This window comes from Argiope bruennichi, chromosome 7 (genome assembly GCF_947563725.1).
Source record: "Argiope bruennichi chromosome 7, qqArgBrue1.1, whole genome shotgun sequence".
NCBI classification, from domain to species: Eukaryota; Metazoa; Arthropoda; class Arachnida; order Araneae; family Araneidae; genus Argiope; species Argiope bruennichi.
The window spans coordinates 1441982-1462942 of NC_079157.1; the positions used below are offsets into that span (position 1 = coordinate 1441982).

The 20961-nt window shown below is 29.7% G+C and overlaps 1 protein-coding gene across 6 annotated transcripts in view; it reads left to right on the top strand.

Moving 5' to 3' along the window:
- LOC129975875 (protein eva-1-like) overlaps window positions 1–8192 on the top strand; it is a 584415-nt gene extending 576223 nt beyond the window's left edge. For all 6 annotated transcript variants that reach the window (XM_056089133.1, XM_056089131.1, XM_056089134.1 and 3 more), the window contains one exon: window positions 6228–8192. In XM_056089133.1, coding sequence (XP_055945108.1) covers window positions 6228–6574 — 347 coding nt within the window. In that variant the 3' untranslated portion in view covers window positions 6575–8192. The remainder of the gene's footprint in view (window positions 1–6227) is intronic.
- Window positions 8193–20961: the final 12769 nt, after the last annotated feature.

Genomic DNA, 20961 nt, shown 5'->3' on the forward strand with positions numbered 1-20961 from the left:
TCTGAAGCACGTGAATTTGCAATTCGTAAACGATCTGATTTATTGCTTGCCTGTCGTTCCTCCTTTGATCGAGAAGCTCGAATTGGATTATTTCTACGTGCTGCACTGATAGATGATCTATTAAGTGGCGAACATTTGGGGACATATGTTTTGACGAAGCAATCAACGCGATATACGCTGGTATAACCGGAATATCCTTTGTCGATTAACTGAATAAATAGAAAAATTACTGTTTGCACTGGAAAAATTCCATTGTATATAACTGCACTTGATCGGTATCGATAATAATAATTCTATTTTGCATGCGTGAGATAAACTTGGAATAATATGGGCAATTCGTCGTAGACAAAATGCTGTGCACGCTGAATGACAGTATCCTGTGCGGATGACTATTCGTTAATCAGGAGAAAAAAATTAACACCTGCACTAAATATTTTCGATTTCATTTCACTGACATCAAAGCGCATCATTTATAATAATTTTATTTTGTTTGGTATATGTGTGATTAACTCCGAATGACATGTGCTATTTGCCATTTCTTGTCTGTCTTTTGTCAATTTTAAAATATAACCTTCGCGCAAGTGCAAGTTTCATCACAATCCGTTGAACGGTACGGCAGCGCATAATTTACGAACAAACAAAAATTCATTTTTATATATTAGACAATTGATTGTGAAAGGATCCGATATTTTGTTTGGGTGGAGGAATTGATTTATATTTTTTTTTTTTTATCTGAAATTGCGAGGTTGCATGTTCTTTGCATTCAAAATAGAGTTTTATATTAGGATCAGAATTTTCAATTTTTTATATTACTATTATTTTATTTTATTTTATTAGTTTCGTAGCTGCTATCGACCACCCTGTTAGAATTTTGGGAGTAATTACCGAGAGAAGTTTCTGGAGATTAGTAATTAAGCCATTTATTAGCTCTTTTTGTGCACTGGGTGATATATATGTCACAATGTCTACCAAAAAGTTTTAATAAAAATAGTAGTATTTTCTATCCATCAGCATCATCACAATAATATTTTCTGCATCGTCAACAAATAGCTTAAGATTATGGTTTTAGGTGCAATATATTTTTCTGCTTTGAAACGTATAATTTCTCCTAATTTTTGATTTTTTCATAATTGTTTAATGTCCAGATTGGGTACTATTTTTGAAGTTAATTGAGGTGTTAAAGAACTTCCAGTTATTATCAAGATTATACTGAAGGATCAATCTGCCAAGCATTTGACTTTAAATATTTAAACCAAGAATTTACACGAATGGGATCGCAGGAAATTAAATTAATTTAACTATAACTAGAAGTTTCTTTTTTATTTTGATCTCAATTCATTTTAAATTTTAAATGAATTCATAATTTCATAATCAAAAAACATTTTTATTAAAGTTGAAATGAAAGTAAAATTTCAAAATAATACCACTGATTTTAAAGTATACTAAAATTTAGTTTATCAAAATATAATCAAGCATAATAATAAGTTTTCAACCTAATATTTCAACCTAAATATCTTATATTTCAAGTCTTATAAGACACTTTCTGAAATCAGTAAAATTTCTTCTAATTAAAATGACGATATTTCTGTTTTCACATAAAAATAATTCCAAAAAGGTCTACTCATAATTCAATTAATCTTAAATTTCAAAAATAACATCAAATAAAAACTGTCCATATTATTAAAAATTGTGTTAATGGGCACTGCTTTAAAGTAAACCGCATTTTTTCCATTTATTTCACTCTTTGTATTTTCGTGTTTGTACTCTTAGCGTTGAAGAAGGGAAAGCCACCACCCACTTTGAATTTTTTCAACATAACTACAAAGCGAATGACGAGGAGTTTGGGTGAAAATTGAAGAAAATTTTCACTGAAAGAAAACAGTTGTAAACCGATAACGAAAGCACTTACTGAAACCAAACTCATTCATAAAAACATTCGGAAATTGGCAAAAATGCAATGAACCCTCACCATAATAACTTTGAGCATGAAATTTAAAATTTATCCACAACATTGATACAATATATCTACAAGTTGCAGATGGAAGATGGAATGATCAAGAAAGTTTGTAAGTCCAATTATTGATTCCATCCATTTGTCCAATCAATAATTGCTTTTGAGATTTGAAACAGTACATCTAAAAATTATGAATTCTGCTAGTTTAAAATGTCTGAAATGTGTTTCAGCAACCGTAATAACTACTTTTAGCGAATGCAATAAAATACTGTATTATCATTCAGACATCTTACAGATTGTGTATTATAACTGAAATCGTCTCTAATGGGAATGTGAATAAAGTCAAAAGTTTAATTGATTAAATGACATCCCTGCGTACCTGTGCACATCAGCTGTTGAGTGTGTTACATTCTAGAATGATCGCTGTAATTTATTTTCTTCTTGTGATGGAAACGATAAAAATTGAATTAAAAGTAAAAGTTTAATTCAAAGTATTTATTTGTTGAGAATTATTGATCCATATCAAATATTAGTTACAAAAACTTAATAAAAAGAAAAAAATTGCGAAATCGCATCTATTATTTAAAGTCATAAATAATAAAATAATATTATAGATAAAATAATTATAAAATTTTAGTTCAATTTTGAAAGAATAAAAAAAAAATACCAAATTGATCTGAGAAATAATAAAAAAATAATTCAGCTGAATTTCATCTAAATGTACAGCATATATATGTTCCTTGTATTATTCTGCAGTATTTGATATCTAAATTACACGACCAACAGCTTGTTTCCTAATTTCTCATTCTTGAAAGGTAAGCATTCATTTGGATTTATAAGATATTCAGGATCTTAAGAAACCAGTAAGTTTATTATATAATCTATTTTCCTCAATCTCCTAACTTTATAAATCATCTGCATTTATAAATAAGTTCAATAGAAATGATAAATCGTAAAATAGTTCAGAAAACTTATTTAATACTTAAAAATTCATTATTTGCGTGCATTATAGCACTTAAAATGAACTCATGTTGTCCTATTTCATGCCTGAATTTGATCTTAAAAATTAAAAGAATGATATTATATGCATAAATAGATGGTAGAAAGATAATGACGTCTTATTTCAATAATAATAGTGTTTTGATCATGGTGAAAAATAGTGTTTCATCATCCAGAAATGTATTCGAAGTTTACAAAATGTGCCTTTAAAATTTCAAAGCCCCTTTATAAAATTTAAGATATATAAATTATTATTACATTTGGATTTATAATTTTTCTTAATATTTAAGATATCTACTTTTATTCCTTTAAAACAGAAAGTTCAAAAACATTGCTCAATATTTATTTATTGATATTTATAGATTTAATACTTTGCATTTCCCCTTTTCAACTATTTACAACTTTTTGACTTTAAATATCCCATTTAATATAGGATTATAATTTATAAGGTACGCGAATGCAAGTCTGCATATCTGAAAGTCTAACGTAACTTATCATTCATTTATAATAAGGCGCACATATTACAAGAGGCAGGGTTGCAAATTCTGGATACATCTCACTTATATCATGTCATCATGAATATTGCAAATCCTGCAAGCACTCGCGTCTATCATTCATATCCGTCCGCAAGGCAGGTCTCGCCGAACTTCATAATCTTCCTCTAAGTTTTACAAATCACTTTTCGGGATTCGGGCGAATAACAAATGCCCTTTGCGATCACCCGGACCCTCTCCGAGAGAATCTTGTCTGAATCAGTGCTTGCCGTTGAATATGTCAGTAATTGGTAATCATATCGCCTACCATGGAAGTGAATAAATATGGAAATGATTAATTATATTCTTTATTAAAGAAGAACAAATGTAGTGAATTTATCCTTCTGGTACTTTTTCCGCATTGTTGACGATGAATTCTTCAAATTTGAAAATGTGCGAATGGTAAAACAATTACCATTATTATTATTGTTATTAGTTTACACGTCTAACTAAATATTAGTAAATGTCAGATACTAAAGTTGGTTCGATGATCATCATACATTTGTTCTTTTAGAGAAACATAATGCAAGGTGTTCATGGACTCTTGTAATAAAAATAAAGGGTAAAAAGGAGCGAGAATAAACAACATGCATTTCCAGAGACCAATGGTAGCAAACCAATAATAGCGTCAGAAATGCAAGGAAAGCAGGTCAGCTGCTGACGCAATAATGCCAGTTATTGCTTTTAAATGAAATCAAAATCCCATTGTGCACCACCAGGCTGAAAACTGAAGCGTCCAAAGGGCTATTGTCTTGATAGCATCATATGTTTACCAGCTGGCTTGGCTGGAGAGGGAGGAGAGGATAAGCACTATTCACATTAAGGAATATACAATTAGAAAACGCATGGTCATTTAAAACCGGGCACGTGCTATTCAGATCTGAATTCCTTAGATTTCAATACAAAGGAGAAGAAAACCTTCATAAAAGACATCTATAAAATTTAACCCTTAACTGGGGACGTGCGGTCTGTGAGACCGCTGGCGATGGATTTTCTATCACCCCTATTCTATTTTTAGCTCAATTCTATGGATTGACCTTGTAGCTTCCTGTTTTGTGACCTTCAATACACGTGCACTTTTTCAGTAGATTTCAGCAGATGCTTTTTTAAATAATTCAGTTATTTCTTCGAGCACGGTCTCTAAGACCGCATCTCCCTGTTAGTTTCCCAGTGATAAACAAGGCTTAACAGATGGCGCTAAAACTTGGGGCCCGAAATATCATCCAGTTTACTGATCCTATTATGAAGCAGTGCTCCAGACACTTTTAAATGAAGCAGAAAGTGATTTTAGTGATAAGGATAATTGTACAGAAGAGTTTTTCGATGAAAGTTCGCTTTGAACTGATTTTGATATGTATGTTCAAACATAATCAATTTTTTTAGTGATAATGTATTTTGAAAAATTTATAAAATATATTAATATACCAAGAGTTATATATACAGAATTTATAAATTGATTCTTATACTAGTTCTTAACCTGTATGTTTAAAATGTCCTAGAAAACCGTGCTATGAAAGTCACACAAGCCGATAAAAAAAGGGACAATTTTACCCATTGTTAATTTTTTTTATTTTTTATATAATTGTTGAATTTTACATTATATTGTCTTCTATACACCTTCATATACTGTAAAAATAAATATGACTTAAAAAGTAAAAAGTAATATGCTTTTTCAAGAATATTATTTATTGTAACATGTAATTTGAGAAGAAAATGTATGTTCCAACGCATTTACTTTTTTCAATGATAATATATTTTGAAAAATTTCTAAAACATATCTATATATCAAGAAAAATATCTGCAAAATATGTTGGCAGTTTTTCATACTAATGCATTCATTAGAAAATTTAATTTGAGTGCAAATGAAATGCGGTCCTAAAACGCACCTCCCCAGTTAAGTCCTAAAACTTCACCTCCCCAGTTAAGGGTTAATTCTATTGATATTACATTAAAAAGCGATGAAGATAATGAACATTTTTTTTTTTGAAAGAAAATTTGAATTGATTGATAGTTTGGATTGTAGAATAATATTATTCGTCACATTATCTCCTCAAACTCCATTGATATCAATAAAGAATATCATTAAGGAAGTAATATAAAATTGTAATTTAGAAGAACATGTTTTTCAAGCTATATATGAAGCCTCTTAGGACACTAAATCATCAAAAAAGGCCAAATTAAATGTTTAAGACTTTATGTTTCTTCACACGACAGGGAAAAAATATTGTTTGATTGTTTTGTTGCTTATTAACCTTCAAGTAGTACAGAACAAATTTTTGAGTGAAGTATAAATAGGAACTGATGGAGCGATGCTTCATTGAAAGATCCAAGTAATCCATTCGAATATTAAAATGTAATGAGAAATTACTTAAATACGTTTCCTTTAGAGAACGATAAATTGTTTTGAAGATAGTAGAAGATAAATAAAATGATTTTAATTGGTTTGAATTAATTAATTTGTTTAAGGCTTCTAAATCGAAAATTTTATTTGTTTGAGAACAATATTGATAAGTTTAGACAGTTAGCTAGGCATAAAGAAGCATCTAGACAGAACAACACTCTCAAAACAAAAGCCTAGGCAGAAATATCCAACAATGGATTTCCTTTAGAATGGGAATGGTTCCAGAGGATATTTTGGAAGATAAAGAAGTCTTGACATTATCGAGATTCTTATTTCATTCTGATTATTTTTATCCGCCATTATGTAAGCATGTTTTGATTCTATTTTTATTTTTTTTCAGAAAACAAAGAGAAGTTCATCCTGTACTTGACTCTCAGTCTCAGCATAGCACTAGTAGCGATACTCGCCATCCTCACCACAAAGTTCTACATGCGGCGCTCAAGAAGACTGCGTGAAGAGCGGGCGGCCCCTTCCAAGCCGCCCTTGCCTGCCGACACCCCTGGCAGCGGAGGGGGCATCAGCCCCTTCGGAGACGACTGCACGGACCTCGATCACTTCGACTCCGGCGTTGACGTGGTGCGATTCACCTCGCGATCCTCCCTACGCAGAGCCCAGCCCATCGAGGAGGATGACTGCAGCTTCCCACGGGCCCCCGTCAGAGCACAGAACAACTACTACTACAGTTAACCCCTCTCAACATCCCTTTCATACTTAACGCTTCAGTGGTTTTTAATTGACCTCTTGTATCCCTCACTTTGAAATCTATTTTTATACAAACAGACATGTCGCCACTATCAGTGTGCCGTCATCACACAGCAGAACAGGCATAGGGTGCGGCAAATGTAATTCTACTTCACCGAAGAAGCTTACATGAAGTTGAAGGAGATACTCAGCAAATGCAACAACAATGATTTATAAAATATATGTCTGAAGCTACATTTGTATGCTGTCAGATCCTAATAAAATTATTTTATGAAACTTCAAATAGGGTCCTCAAAGAAGCAAATAACAGAATTGTGTTTCGGGGCTTGATACTATATGTAGAATATTCAAGATATTTTAATTTTAAAATTCGAAGTTGATTCCAGATTTCATCAAATTGCTGGGTTTTATAAGCCTGCTGTAAAACTTGAACGACCGATAAATGTGTATTTACTATTGCAGGTATAAACCAAACTTCATTCTCATTTAGATGTCATTTTCTGGAATCATCTGTAGAATAGATTGCAGTCCTCTCTTCACAAACACCGAGTCTAGAGAGGACTCGAAAAATCTGACAGCAACAATGTCTTCGGATGTTCTGCCGAGAAACAGACTGCTATTACCGAAGTTCTTTTAATCAGGGATATATGTTTTCTGTGTTTTGTAAACTTCCATTGTATTTAAAATTGATGGATCGTTGTTTAGTTCATGGTTTTTGTATATCCAACAATTTTTTTCACATTTTCTATTCAATTATGGAAATAAATTAGTAACACTAATTATTTCAGACAGTTAATCGACATTTTTCAAAATTCCTTTACTAATCAGTTTTTGTCCAATACAATTAATTATTCTCAATTTATTGTTTTACAGTGAGTTACGGGGAAAGAATCTTTATTAACGTAAGTTTAATTTGCTTTTATTACTGTTCTGATGAATACTGACAGTCTCTCCCCCTCAGAAATCTGCACAGAAAAACTAAAATTCCACTGGGTGCTCACTTTAAAAAGAAACCAACACTTCAGTTTCATATGGTAACTGTTTTGAAACTCAAGCAATTTGTGTACGAATTTGAGTTTCGAAATAAGAAGAAAATGAAGATGTTTCCCAAAACTTTTGTCGCATTCAATTGATTTCGCCCATTTAAAGAGAGAAAAAGTATGAAAATAGAAACAAAACTCCAGAATTTGTGAAATTTATCTGAAAACTGTTTCTTAATTTATTGCGATAGGGAGTTGGATGTACAATCAATATCTCATTTGTGCTCGCAATCATCCCGCTGTTCAAAGGCACCTGCACGGTGCGAACAAGTGCATTACAACTGGTCGATTCTCATAGAGCTTTGAAAATGGCGTTTCGCGACTGACTTTTCTCTTGTATTATATAAAAAAAAAAGTAAATGCAGAGCAGATTCCAACATTTTAAGAACTGGTTGAGAAAGGAAGTGGTTTGGTAGAAGAACTCTTCTGGATGGCTGGGAATGAACTTGTTTCGAATTCAATGAAGGGGATGTCCAACAGATGATTATACAGCACGAATCATCACAACATTGCATTTTGATGTAAATTTATTGTGCCACAAATAAATTATATCTCGCTTTTTATGTCATCAGATTTAAGAATTGTGATTTTGTGTGTGAAGAAATTTCAATAACCCTGTTTAGCAATATATCAAAAAATACTACACTTTCTCAATTAGTAGTAGAATAACAAATTAAATGATTAGTATACATATATATATAAACTAAATAAGTAAAGCTGGAAGGAATATAATTTCTTATATGATGCAAAAACTTCTAGTCGAATAATACATGATATTTAATGTTCATAAGTATAAAAACTAATAAAATACTGAAGGAAAACAGGACGTAAAAGCAATGAAGGACGGACGTAAAATATTGAAGTGTGCGCAGCAAGGAGTCAATAAAAGAAAGAGCTGGAAGGACAGGGACATTGGAAATTACAAAATATAAAAATATAATAGATAATGAAAATCAGAACTCAGCAAATAACGAAAAACTCTTAATTAAAATTTGAAAAATGAAAACCATCACATAGTTTTAAAAATATCAAGAAAAAATAATTTTTCCTATCTTTCTTTCCCTTACTTTTACACTAACTACTAATTTTTCAAACTCCGCAAATGTAGCTTATACTGACTGTAATCATGTTCTTAAATATTTGAAGTGCAAACAAAATTATTTTTAAATCGTTAGCTCTTATTTGTAGATTTTAAGAAATGTGATAAAATTTTGTATAATTCAAAGACTGTTGACGGTGGAATTAAAATAAAAGAAGTAGAACAACTGAATGTAATCTCAAATCAGTTACAAAAATATATCTGGGCAGACACGGAAATAAAACTACTCATCAGAAAGTTTTTATTAATGTTTCTGAGAAAGAATTAATATTTATTGGACGTTTCAATCATGTTAAGGCCGTGAAATTTCAGAGACATTCTTTATGATAAAAAATATGAGACCTACGGAATAGTGTATTTTTCAGCGCTATCAGAAATAAATGTCATGCCATTCACATAGATAAAAATATTTTGTTTCCAAAAAAATTGAAAGCTTTCGCAAAGCAAACATTGAAATAAGAAAATACAGCTTTAACTGTAAACAACTTTGCAACTGTTTTATTAATTGCAATTATTATTGTTAACTGCAAACATCTTACAGAAAAGACAACAGTATTTTTCACTTATTTTAAATATTTTTACTAAATTGAAACTTTTTGTTTTGAAAATGTTTATAGGTTTTTATCTAAAGTCTCTTAATTCTACCTTTTTCTCAAATTTCCTAAAAACAGCTAATTTTTTTTCAGATTCAATTGCTAACTTAAAGTTTCGTCCAAAAACATAAGAAAAAGACCTTTCTATCGAAATAAAATATTTAAAATTACTATAATTTTTTTATATAATCATAAATAAGAAAAAAAATTGGTAATACAATCATAATAAAAATTATTCGTGAGAAGTTGTAAAAATTGATAAAAATTATATTTGTGAATCATACATATTTGATTATTAGAGATATATGTCTCTAAGAAAGTCAAAAGTCCTTTCCCTACTTCTAACTATTAAAAATGTTTTCTACTAAAAGTTTTCTCTACAAATAACTATAAAAAAATAATAAAAATAAAAAACTACGTATGTTCAGGGTATAGCCCGATTCTGCTTTTCAAGCAAGGAAATTTTTTGAAACATTATTTTGTACATCTTGTTTTGTTTTCATTTAGAATTCACAAATTTCTTTATTTGATTTGTTGGGAGTTTTTATTCCATTCCACATCAAATTTGAATCATTTAACCTTTCTAGAATGTTTCTACGTTCAAAATGCACATGCTTTGAGAGAAGTTATCATTCTCGAGTAAGTGCAATTAACATCTTTGTACCATTTAATTATTTCTTTTTAGAAATGTAAAGTGTATATTTTTTTTATTATTTATTTTATAACTGCTTTAAAATTTTCCAAACAAAAAATTATTAATCTTATAGTTTTTCCTATTATTCGATTCGTCACAAAAATTCTTTTTAACAGGAAATATATATTTTCAAGAATAATAAAGTTTTTGTTATCCTTAACCATGCCACACCAAAAATTATGTGTGAATTCTATTCAATTTTGAAAGGCTCAAGATAATTCCGTTTTGGAATACTCTACGCTAACTTTCATTATAAAAAAAAGAGAGAAAATTCGTAATGTTTTTAAGGTTTATTCATTGAAAAAGTTATTTTCAAAGACAAAGATAAAGCATAATCATTTCAAAAGCATAGAGCGTTGTAAATGCAACAGAAAAATAACTGGGAAAGAATCGTTGTTCAATCTCATGGGATAAATCTGTCTAATCAACCTGTTTAACAATTATTCTCAGACGTTAATTATTTCTAAGGTACAGATATTTTCTACATTTCTTTCTTTTTTTACTGATTTGATATTTATTCTCAATTCAGAGACGGCTTTTTCATTTTATTTAGAACGCCATTTCATCATATTTAACGCAACTGAAAAAACAGTTCAATTGTTTATCTCAAACTCTTGACAAGAATATCAGATCATCTGATCCAGCTCAGTATTTAATTTCTATAAATTGTGTAAAATGTCCAATATTGAATTGGTCCAATTCGTTTGAAGTAAATTTAAGAACGCCGATTGATTTCATCCGCATCTTTGTGACATTCTGTGCTGTAAAATATTCTGTTACACATCAGTGGTTCAAAATTTGTGTTTCGATTACGGCAATTTAAACTCCGATAGTAAAGAAAATATCTCAAAGATTTTTCAATGAGATATTCACAGGATTCATTCAATGTGTTCCGTAAATGTATATTTTGCTCTGCGGAGCATTGCAGTATCGAAAATATTTTATGAAACTTGCTATCATTTCATTTGGTAACAAAGAAATATGATATGTTGATCCCTGTGGTACTTGAATCATTGTAATAAATTGTTTCGAAACATTTTGACCAATAAAATTTATTTCAAAATGCATTCTGGCTGATAATTATTTAAAAGAAAGTACAGTGTCTCATTTTCCCACAAGTATTCAATTTTATCTGACATTGACTGATCTTAGGACAGTGATGACGAATGATTTTATATTTATAAAAGAACTTAGCCGACTCCAATGTTTATGATGCGGTTTCGGCAGAAATTTAAATTTTCATACAGTACAATGCATATTCTAATTACAATAAATTAAGATATCATGTATAATTCTAATTCATTTTAAATAATTCAAAGTTAGAACTAAATATGAGAAAAAACCATATGTGTGTCTGAATCAAGCATGTTTTTAAAGTATGCCTCTATCCAGTATCTGATGAGTCCCATTTAAGTGGCACTGCATTTGATTAAAAAAGAAAAAAAAAGTTGTTCTGTAAAAATCTCGTACATTTTAAATGTGAATTGTTTCCTTAAAATTTTCTGATACAATTGCAGTTTCTAAATTGCACTAGGTGATTTCCTTATTAAAATTATTTTCTAAATTGCAAAAACAATCATTATTTAATTATGAAAATATATTATTATTATTAAATATTTATTAAACAATCTTATTAAAAAAATGTAAAAAAAATGCTAAAAATAAAAAGTTTATTTCCGTTTTTAGATTTAAAAAAAAATGTTATTTTTTACTTGCTCTTGTTTTGAAACTCATTTTTTCTCATTATGAATTTCTAAAAATTCGAAATGTATTGTGATCTGCTCAGCTTCCTTTTCATCAAACCTAACTGTAATTGCTCTTACTTATTTCCTCCTTAGGAAACACCTTAGACAAATCCGCCGATCATTCATTCACTCAAATAATTTACCAGAGAATGAGTGCACTCTATGCAATCGTGCATTCATTCCTCATATCTCAAATTGCTTCGGATGTGCACTGAAGTCTCTCGAAAGTTTTAAGGATTTAAAATTTGAAGGGAAAAGATATCCTCTTAATCCGAAGAAAGTCTTAATGCATACTCGAGATCCGGGGAATAGAAATTGTTGAATCTTCAATAAAAAAATTTACTATATATCCATCTATGAATTCAGAAAAATAAATTAACTGAGTTTGTGATGGAGGGAAAGTCAAACAAATTTCAGATAGCTGTACGGAAAGCTTAAAATATAAATTGATTCCATGAGAATCACAATATAAACTCTATAAATAATAATTTGAAACAGAATATTTGCAATATCAGATTGCTACTGGAAATAAAAATGCAAACGGATCCAGCACACACAGAGTCACAGTTAGTACTTCTTGAATTATAAAGTAGCTTTATACCCAAAGTAATGTTAAGAACGTAGTCTTTAGTAAATTCTAAAAATTTTTAAAACATGACACACACAAATGATGCAAACATTTGCAAAAATGATGGACAATTTTTAATTAAAAGTTCTTAAGACCATTTTAAAAAGAACATGAACCACATGAACAGAACCTATATATATATATGTGTGTGTGTGTTTTACATTTTGAAATCTTTTTTCTGTTATTTCATTTGTATTTATTCCTGTTCTTTAATGGATTAATCATTACTTATGATGGGTAGAAGGAGCAAAATTATACTCATATTTAAGGAGCAGAATGATTTTTGAGATCGCAAGCAAGAACGAATCTAAAAAAAGATAGAGAAAGAAAGAATTGCCAGACATATTGTGTGTTCGAGAACTTATCAGGAGGGCATTGGTTTCACAAGATACATGTTATACCGTACACAATCATGAGGAACTATCGCCATCTGTGAGAGGAAGCCAAAGGGTTTGATTTTGTTTACTTTGTGAAGTTTCAGAAGAATACTGCAGAATGGATGGTCCAGTTTCATGGCAAAAAGAATCAATCAAAGCTTATTCGTGCTTATCGCAAAAAAGCCCACTAACAATGTTTCCTTTACAGTCGGTTTTTTTTTCTTTCTTTTTCATGTGTGTGAGTGTTCTGTATTTTTGTTTGAGACTCGTTCTCCTTGCTTAGATACGTCATGGTGATTCCTCTGCCGCAACATTGTTTCAGAAATCTGTGATCTTCTTTAAAATTCAACAGATACGAAAGACTGAAGTTCATCTGTCCCTTCTTTCGGTCTAGGTGTTTTCGCATAAACAGCTCGTACATATTTTGGATGATTGATTGCGATTCATGAGCAACAACTTTTTTATTATCTCTACTCATTTCATCAATAGCAGTAATTAATTCACTAGTGCTTGCTTGATCTTGTGTGAATAGATATCATATTGATTTTTGAAGGATATACTTGTTTCTTCTGATTCTTTACTTTCTTTGGTACTTAACCTATCAAACAATGGCGGCCATTAGGCCGGCAGAAGTGCAATAACCTCTTGCGATGCTCCGTGCTTTTTTCATTCTAAGAATTCGATGTACGACGAAAATGGAAAAAAAATCATTAATATAAGTATGAAGTCCAAAAGAAATGGTTCAACAGGCAATCGGACTAGTTTTTTGTTAACACATACAGGCCACCATTCAAATAATTTTTATTTTGATTTGAAGACTAAATATTTTTTTTTTTTTCACTTTCATCTATAATTTATATTCTGCTTTCAGTGTTTTCCTTTTTCTTTATGTTTCCTCTCCTGGCGTTTTATGAATTTTAAGTTTTCTTCTCGAGCTGGAGGGAACAGTTTGTTGAATATCCTCTTCCGTTTAATAGAGTTTGTTCTCCAAAAAACAGTTACATAGATAATTGTCCAATATGCTATTCAAATATTTTTTTTTTGAGGGAAAGATCCATTTTTATCAATTATTTTACTTAAAAAAACCATAAAATAAATTTTCAGAATCTTAAAAATTTTTTATTTTTTTAAGATTAGAATCTTATTTTTTACCACTGAATAAAACATTGAGTGTAAAAAATACATATAACTCCACACCGAATTTAAGCCTTATTCAAAAGTTTTCAAGTAGGATTAATCAGTATTAGCAAAGCTTTTATCGCCAAATTTATTTTAAACATGTTTAGTTACATGACTGCAATGAAAAAGGTTTGTTTTTTATACGTGTCTACTTCAACATGGATCAACAACAGCCCATGTTGGAGGTAATACATGAGTTAAAAAATATAAAATCTTGAAATTCTAAAAAAAATGAAGAAATGTAATAGATATACCGATGCTTGGAAGCAATAAATTTCATAAATATCTTTGAAATTTAAAAAAATTAAGCTACTTATGAACAAAGTGGAATTTTTGAAAAAAATGCAGTTCCTTGATGAATTATTTTGCTAGTACTAAGCATTTCCATCAAGACAAACCATAAAGGAAAGGAGACGGACTATCTTTTGGTCACCATAAGTTCCCGGGACGGGGGGGCTTACAATATCTATGTCAAATATCATCATGAAATCCATTTCAAAAGTAAGAAGTCATTTATACTCGTCTTGGAGTGTCCGACTAAAATAAATTTTGATAATCATGATTATCAAATTTTATTTTAGACATTGCATATGCCAGGCCAAGAATCTTAATTCAATGAACTGTTCTTAAAAGAAAATCGGAAATGTAAATATTAAACCGTGGATGATCCAATCTATTGATTTTGGTTTATTCATACCTCCATTGTAATAGCTGTTACATCTGCGATAGTTTGCTACTTATTCTTTCTCTACTCCATTCAAGTAAGAAAGCACGGAATAATTAGTTTGGGATACTAAAGAACAGTACTTTTAATAAGATGAAGAAAACTTACTGGGTTCCTACGGGGTTATAATTATTTGTAACGTTATCTAACTTTACTAAAGATTTGTTCTAATTATTATGAGCCATTCTCAGGGCTCGGGGCATGCTTCGTGAACTGTTTCTGTTTGGAATGCTTTTTTAGAACTTTTATAGACTTTAAAATCTTTGAGTTGACTGGTACTCTGTTTCTTTGTTTTGAGTCAACTTGATATGAATAATGTTTAACAATTAATAAATAACTATATTTTCTAACAAGAAATTTTATGTCGTAAAATTTAATTTCTTGCATTTTATTTTACATTTTTTAGCGATTAAAGAAATTGCTGATAGTAGTATCTTATCTATCTACGTCTATACACTTATGTTGGATATTATTTAGCAGATAATAAGTAATTATTTTCAAACGAGACAGAATATTCAAGAAAAAAATTCTAATATTCTTATTTCTTATACTTAATGGTATCATTAAAATTCTTCTGAAAATCTATCCTCTTTATTTCTGAAATATATCAGACTAATATTTTTATGTCAACTTTCATTTCTAATTTTTTTTTCATTTTCTAAATATTTTTTTTAAAAAAAAGCCCTTTAGTTGCAATAACTTTTTATTCTTTCCATAACCCTCGCCTTTAATTCTAAACAGCATTATCCTTATATTTAAATTTCTAAGACCTCATCACATTAGATATGCATTTTCAACTTAATATAAAATAAATTACAAGTGTTATCATTTTCCTCGTTAATATAAAGTCACAAAACGAACTTAATTCTCATATTCAGAACTCTTTCGTTTGAACTAAAGAAACATTTAGCAATAATATACATACAATATAGAATGAAGCATTGCATTTAAAAACTCAAGCAGATTCTATTTCTCTCTGTCTCGGGTGATGATGCCATTTTAATAGACTTGTAACTTGCACTTAATCGAATTAATTTTCTTTCATCTTCTGTACTAAATAGAGTAATACAGATTAGAGTAATTTGATAAAGATTAACAAGAATTGTTTGTACAATTTCCTTTTATTTTACTTGAAATTTATCTTTGTTTGTAAAAAATGGAAATTCTTGAAAATGTCACATTTTTTTAAAATAATTTTCTGTCTTATTATTAAAAACTATTGAATGAATTTTTATATAGTGCATGCCAAATGTTTCAGCACAACTATAATTTTAAATAGGGTTTAAATATTCACTGTACTTTAAATCTGTGTTCATATGTGATAAAAGCCAGTGATTCGAAATTAAGTTTTAGATTTCATTTTCAGCCATCGAATGTTGAAAAAATAGAAAAGTATGTGTGTATAAAATTTAAACACATAAGTCACTTAATTTTTACAGCTAAGCAAAAAGTAGAAATTACTCTTTTAGGTTGAATTAATCGAAATACAAAATTTTCCACTGATTACAATAAATTCTGTATTTTTTTTCCTCAAAGCTAGTATCTTCAATAATCTATTTCATTTTTGAAACTAAAAAATGTTCTTTACCATTTGTCTCTAACTCACATTTTTCTATTGGGTTGAAACAAGAATTCGGATTAGTCAATAGAAAACTCACCCATTTTGAACCTATGGCACTGAGGTAGATTGGAAATATGGATCAAAACGATGCCATGCTTTAAAAAAATATCTTTTTCTGTAGATTTTTGTCGCTTACGAAAGAAGGCAAAGGATTTTTAAAGTAAATCGACGCATCGCTTTTGTTATCTGTGAAATTTACTTTATTTACTTTTACTGGTTTTTTACAAAGATCGGAAAATACAATGTAAACTTATCCGTCTAAAACTTGCATTTTTTTCCTTAATACAGCATATGGTCATTTTTCGCTAAATGGAATTTGCTGTATTTTACATTTTTATGATCAGGTTTCGATCATGGTAGTCAAGCTATCTTACAATTTTCCATAATTCCTCATTACAAAATTCCTCGATGAATATTTTTTCCGCTATATTTCACTTCTAACTTTATTACAGAGAAATATAATAATTCCCTGTTTAATCCTTCACTGGGGAGATGAAAATTTAGGACTTTCTAAATTTTCTAATGGAAGTATTAGTATGAAAATCAGTCTGTAAATTCTGTAGTTATTTCTCTTTGTATATTAATATAATTTAGAAATTTTTCAAAATACATTGTCACTAGAAATATTAATAATATTTGAACATACATATCTGAATCAGTCGAATGCAAACTTTCATTTAAAAAATCCTCTGGATAATTATCCTCATCACTAAAATCACTTTAAGCTTCATTTAAAAGTCTTCGGAGCTCTGCTTGATAACGTGGATTAGTTGGCTGTATGATAATCCGAGGACAAACTTTTAGAGCCATCTGCTAAGCCTTGTATAATGCTGGAACACTAAAAGGGAAGAGCGGTCTCACAGACGTCGCGTAAAGAAATAGCTGAAATATTTTTAAAAGTTCCGCTGAAACTGGTTGAAGAAGAGCATGTGTAGTGAAAATCACGAAACAAGAAGCTACAAGGTTAATCCATTCGATTAAGCTAAAAATAGAAAAGGGGTGACCGAAAATCCGTCCTCAGCGGTTTCAGATACCGTATTTTTCCAATTAAGGATTAAACAAAGTTTCTGAAGTGATCATCTCGTCATTTCTAAACGATATTTCCTGTTGTAGAAACTTAATAAAGCCAACATTTTAACAAAGCTGCAACTCCAAAGTGGATTTCTGCTTTGTTCCACTCTGTTTGCACTCCTCTTCGCAAAATGCTTCATACCTACTCATTGTGCCCTATAACAAACCAGCAACCATGTTGTTTTTTTTACTCCCTCGGGCGCACATGTGTTTGTGTGTGTGCATCTGGACATCATGTATCTAAGCAATTGCTCACACCCCCTTTTTTTTCTTTTGCTGATTCGCATTAAAGAAATTTAGTACTTTTTAACATAATTGTTTCCGCTTTATTCCTAAAATAAATGGATAATAATAAAATCTAAAATATATTATTATTAAATTTGGCAGTGTTATGTACCTAAGAACAAAATATATTTTGTATTAAGTTGTATTTTGTTTAAAATTTTCATCTAAAATTATAATTGTTCTTAAATTTTTGACACGCATCATAGTGTCATAAATGATAAAAATCAGTTACCGGTGATTGTATTTTTTCTACCGAAGATATCAAATCACATTTTCTTCTTATATTTATTGATAAAATCTTTTCCAACAGTCATAAAACACATTTCCTTTTCCTCTGTTGAAACCGGTTTATGTAATTCCCATTTTTCTGCAGAAAAAGAACTCTATTTTTCGGGCAGGTATTATCAGCAGAAAGAACGAACGAAAAGAAATAATGTCTTATTTTTATAGAATTTCAAGTCATTTCGCTTTGGAAATCTTTTTCTCCAGGTTTGATACCAAGACCTAATTTGGAACATGCCTCCGCAAATATTCTTTCAACTACATTTTTTTTTTTTTTTGAAACGACATTACAAAAATTGGACTATTTGTCCACCGAAATTGTGCCCTACTTTTCATTCCCTTTTCCCTTCCGTTTTTCGATTTTGGAGCAAACATTCATTTCTCTCTATTTCATACAGACATATGATATTTGAAAATACAGCTTTCTTTTTTCATCTAAAATGATGAAGAACTCAATAAACGTAATTGCTTAATACAGTAAAGTGTGGCGATAGAAGTGCTTCAAAGCTCTTTCCGTTTTACAATTTAGTTGGCAAAACGAAGTGATTGCAAAAGGTTTGCAGAGTAAACATTAAAGTCAAGAGATAAATGAAAAGCGCTTTGAGAAGAGAGGAGACAAAATAAAACAATTCCAAATTGAGTTTTTTTAATGAATAAATTAAACCAAAGTTAACAATTAACAGTTAAACAATTGAAAAAAAATTCACCTGACTCCGTTTGGATTATAACAATATAATCTGAAACCTAATATGAAAGATACTCTTCCAAATTTTATAACAATGCTGCTATTATTTTCCACAATATTGCCTTAAGCAATGCCAACTGTGAAAGAGACTTTACCAAATTCAACTTAAACAAACTTTATTTAGAATCAAATATTTTAAGGCTGATCAATTTGGATATTTTGTTTACTGAGCAAGAAGTATTGATTTTATAGACATTGATAAGGCGATAATAAATTTGGCTCTTATAAGAAGTAGACAAGTAAAGTTTTAGTTAAAAATAGTTTTATTTTTAATTCAATTAATTTTTCAATAAGAATATGTATCGTAATGGTATCATTCTAGTAATTTTAATTGGAAGTGGATTTGTATTTTGTATTCTGTTTGCTATTACTTTTTATGTGTCTTTATTTCTATATAATAATAACTTAGTTTTATAACAAATTGTGTATATATTTTAATAAATGGCGCAAGCGTAAGAACTTTCGTAACAAATGTATTTATCGTATTACATAATATACAAACGTAATTATTATTATACGTGTATGTTACGTAATATACAGACGTGCCAAAAATCTTGAGGAATCTTACCCTATTCATGATTCTGAAATGAATGGAAATGTTTATAAAATGCTGGACAAACAAATAACCATAACTACAAGATATGCCTTGAATAACTATCTGATATAATCAGAAAAGGTTATTATCATTACGAATAAGATTAAAGTACACAATCAACCTTCATTCATATTTTCAAAAATTCATTAAATAAAATATATTATGTTCCAAATATAATCCGGATATAAGATAAGTTCTACAATAATAAGGAAATGATATACATAGATTACACTTTTCCCCTCATGAAACCACTTTTATACTTTCCATAGAAATCATACATGATAAACAGCAAAGATTCTTTAAAAACTCTATCTAGAAAAGAAATCATTGGTTTGTGCTATAAATCGGAATTCAATCTATTTATCCCTTGTATGATCTGCTGTAATAACCCGGGCAACAGGAGCACATGGCATCGAAAATATTTATGTTTAAGGTGGAAGGTAAAGCAAAATATTACAGTATTGTTAGAAATGCTATTTTTCTTTGAAATCAAACTGTCAAAGAAACGATTGTGAGATATTTTTCATCATTTGAGGAAAGTGAATCATAATTGAAAATTTATTGACATAAAATATGTTCTTACATGTCTCGACATTTTGAAAAAAAAATTCCCTCTCTTCCATCCCTCCGAGCGACTGAATATTTTCCTGAATAATTCAGTCACTGGGTTATCTTAAAAAGAATTCTTTGATAAAAGACTCTCACACCTCTTGGCAAAGCAAGATGTATGCGTCTGCATCTGCAAGGTTCTTTTATTTTATAAATTTACAAAATTTCAACACAACAGAACTGCTGATATATGGCAGCCATTTTTCAGAGTGGCTCGTTTCTTAATCTACTAAAGCATTTGAAGGAGAAAATGGATGTTGCAAAGAAATTTTAAAGCGGTTTTTTGATAAGTTATTGGCATTTCAAAAAAATTATCTTTTTAGACTTTTTGATGTGGAAATACATTCACAGACGGCGATTTAATGTGTTTTGAGACCGATTCACATCTCGTCTCTTGTCTATTTCATGTGTAAAATGTCACGTGATAAATTAGTTTTATGAATAAATCAACATAGACAAATAACAAATAAAAATCTAAATTTTTCTTCTGTTTTTTAATCATTTAAATTATTAGTTTCTTGAAGAAAAGATTTTTGAAAAATAAGTTGTGAATTGTGAATTCTTTATTTTAAGATTATTTTCCAAAATAATATAATAAGTCTTGTTTTTTGACTCGAAAACACATTCTATTTTTCTACATCTACTTTATACTTTTTTTAATGATTTACTACCAGAAATCTAATTTTTTTCTGGCAGTTTAAACTGTTTCATTTGGTAGGTTTATACTTGATTTTATGGATCAAGAGCCAGATTTTCCATGCTGCGTCAATAGAAGATTGTAATAAAATTATGTTGTATTATATTTAAAATTATGTTATGGATTATTAATAAAATTTTGTTCATTCAATGATATATTTTTCAAAATATAATATTTTGCAATAAAATATAAAGTATCCTTTAAAAATATGTAGATATGTTTACAGTAATGTCTTTAAAGTGAGTTACAGAAATGTCATGAAGACATCCTTTTTTTATTATTTCACTGCAGCCGAAAAACTTTTTATGAACGAGAGTAACCACAGTCGAGATGCCTCACCCTTACATCGCAATTCGACGAATCTGAGTATCAAACGAAGTATTACCGT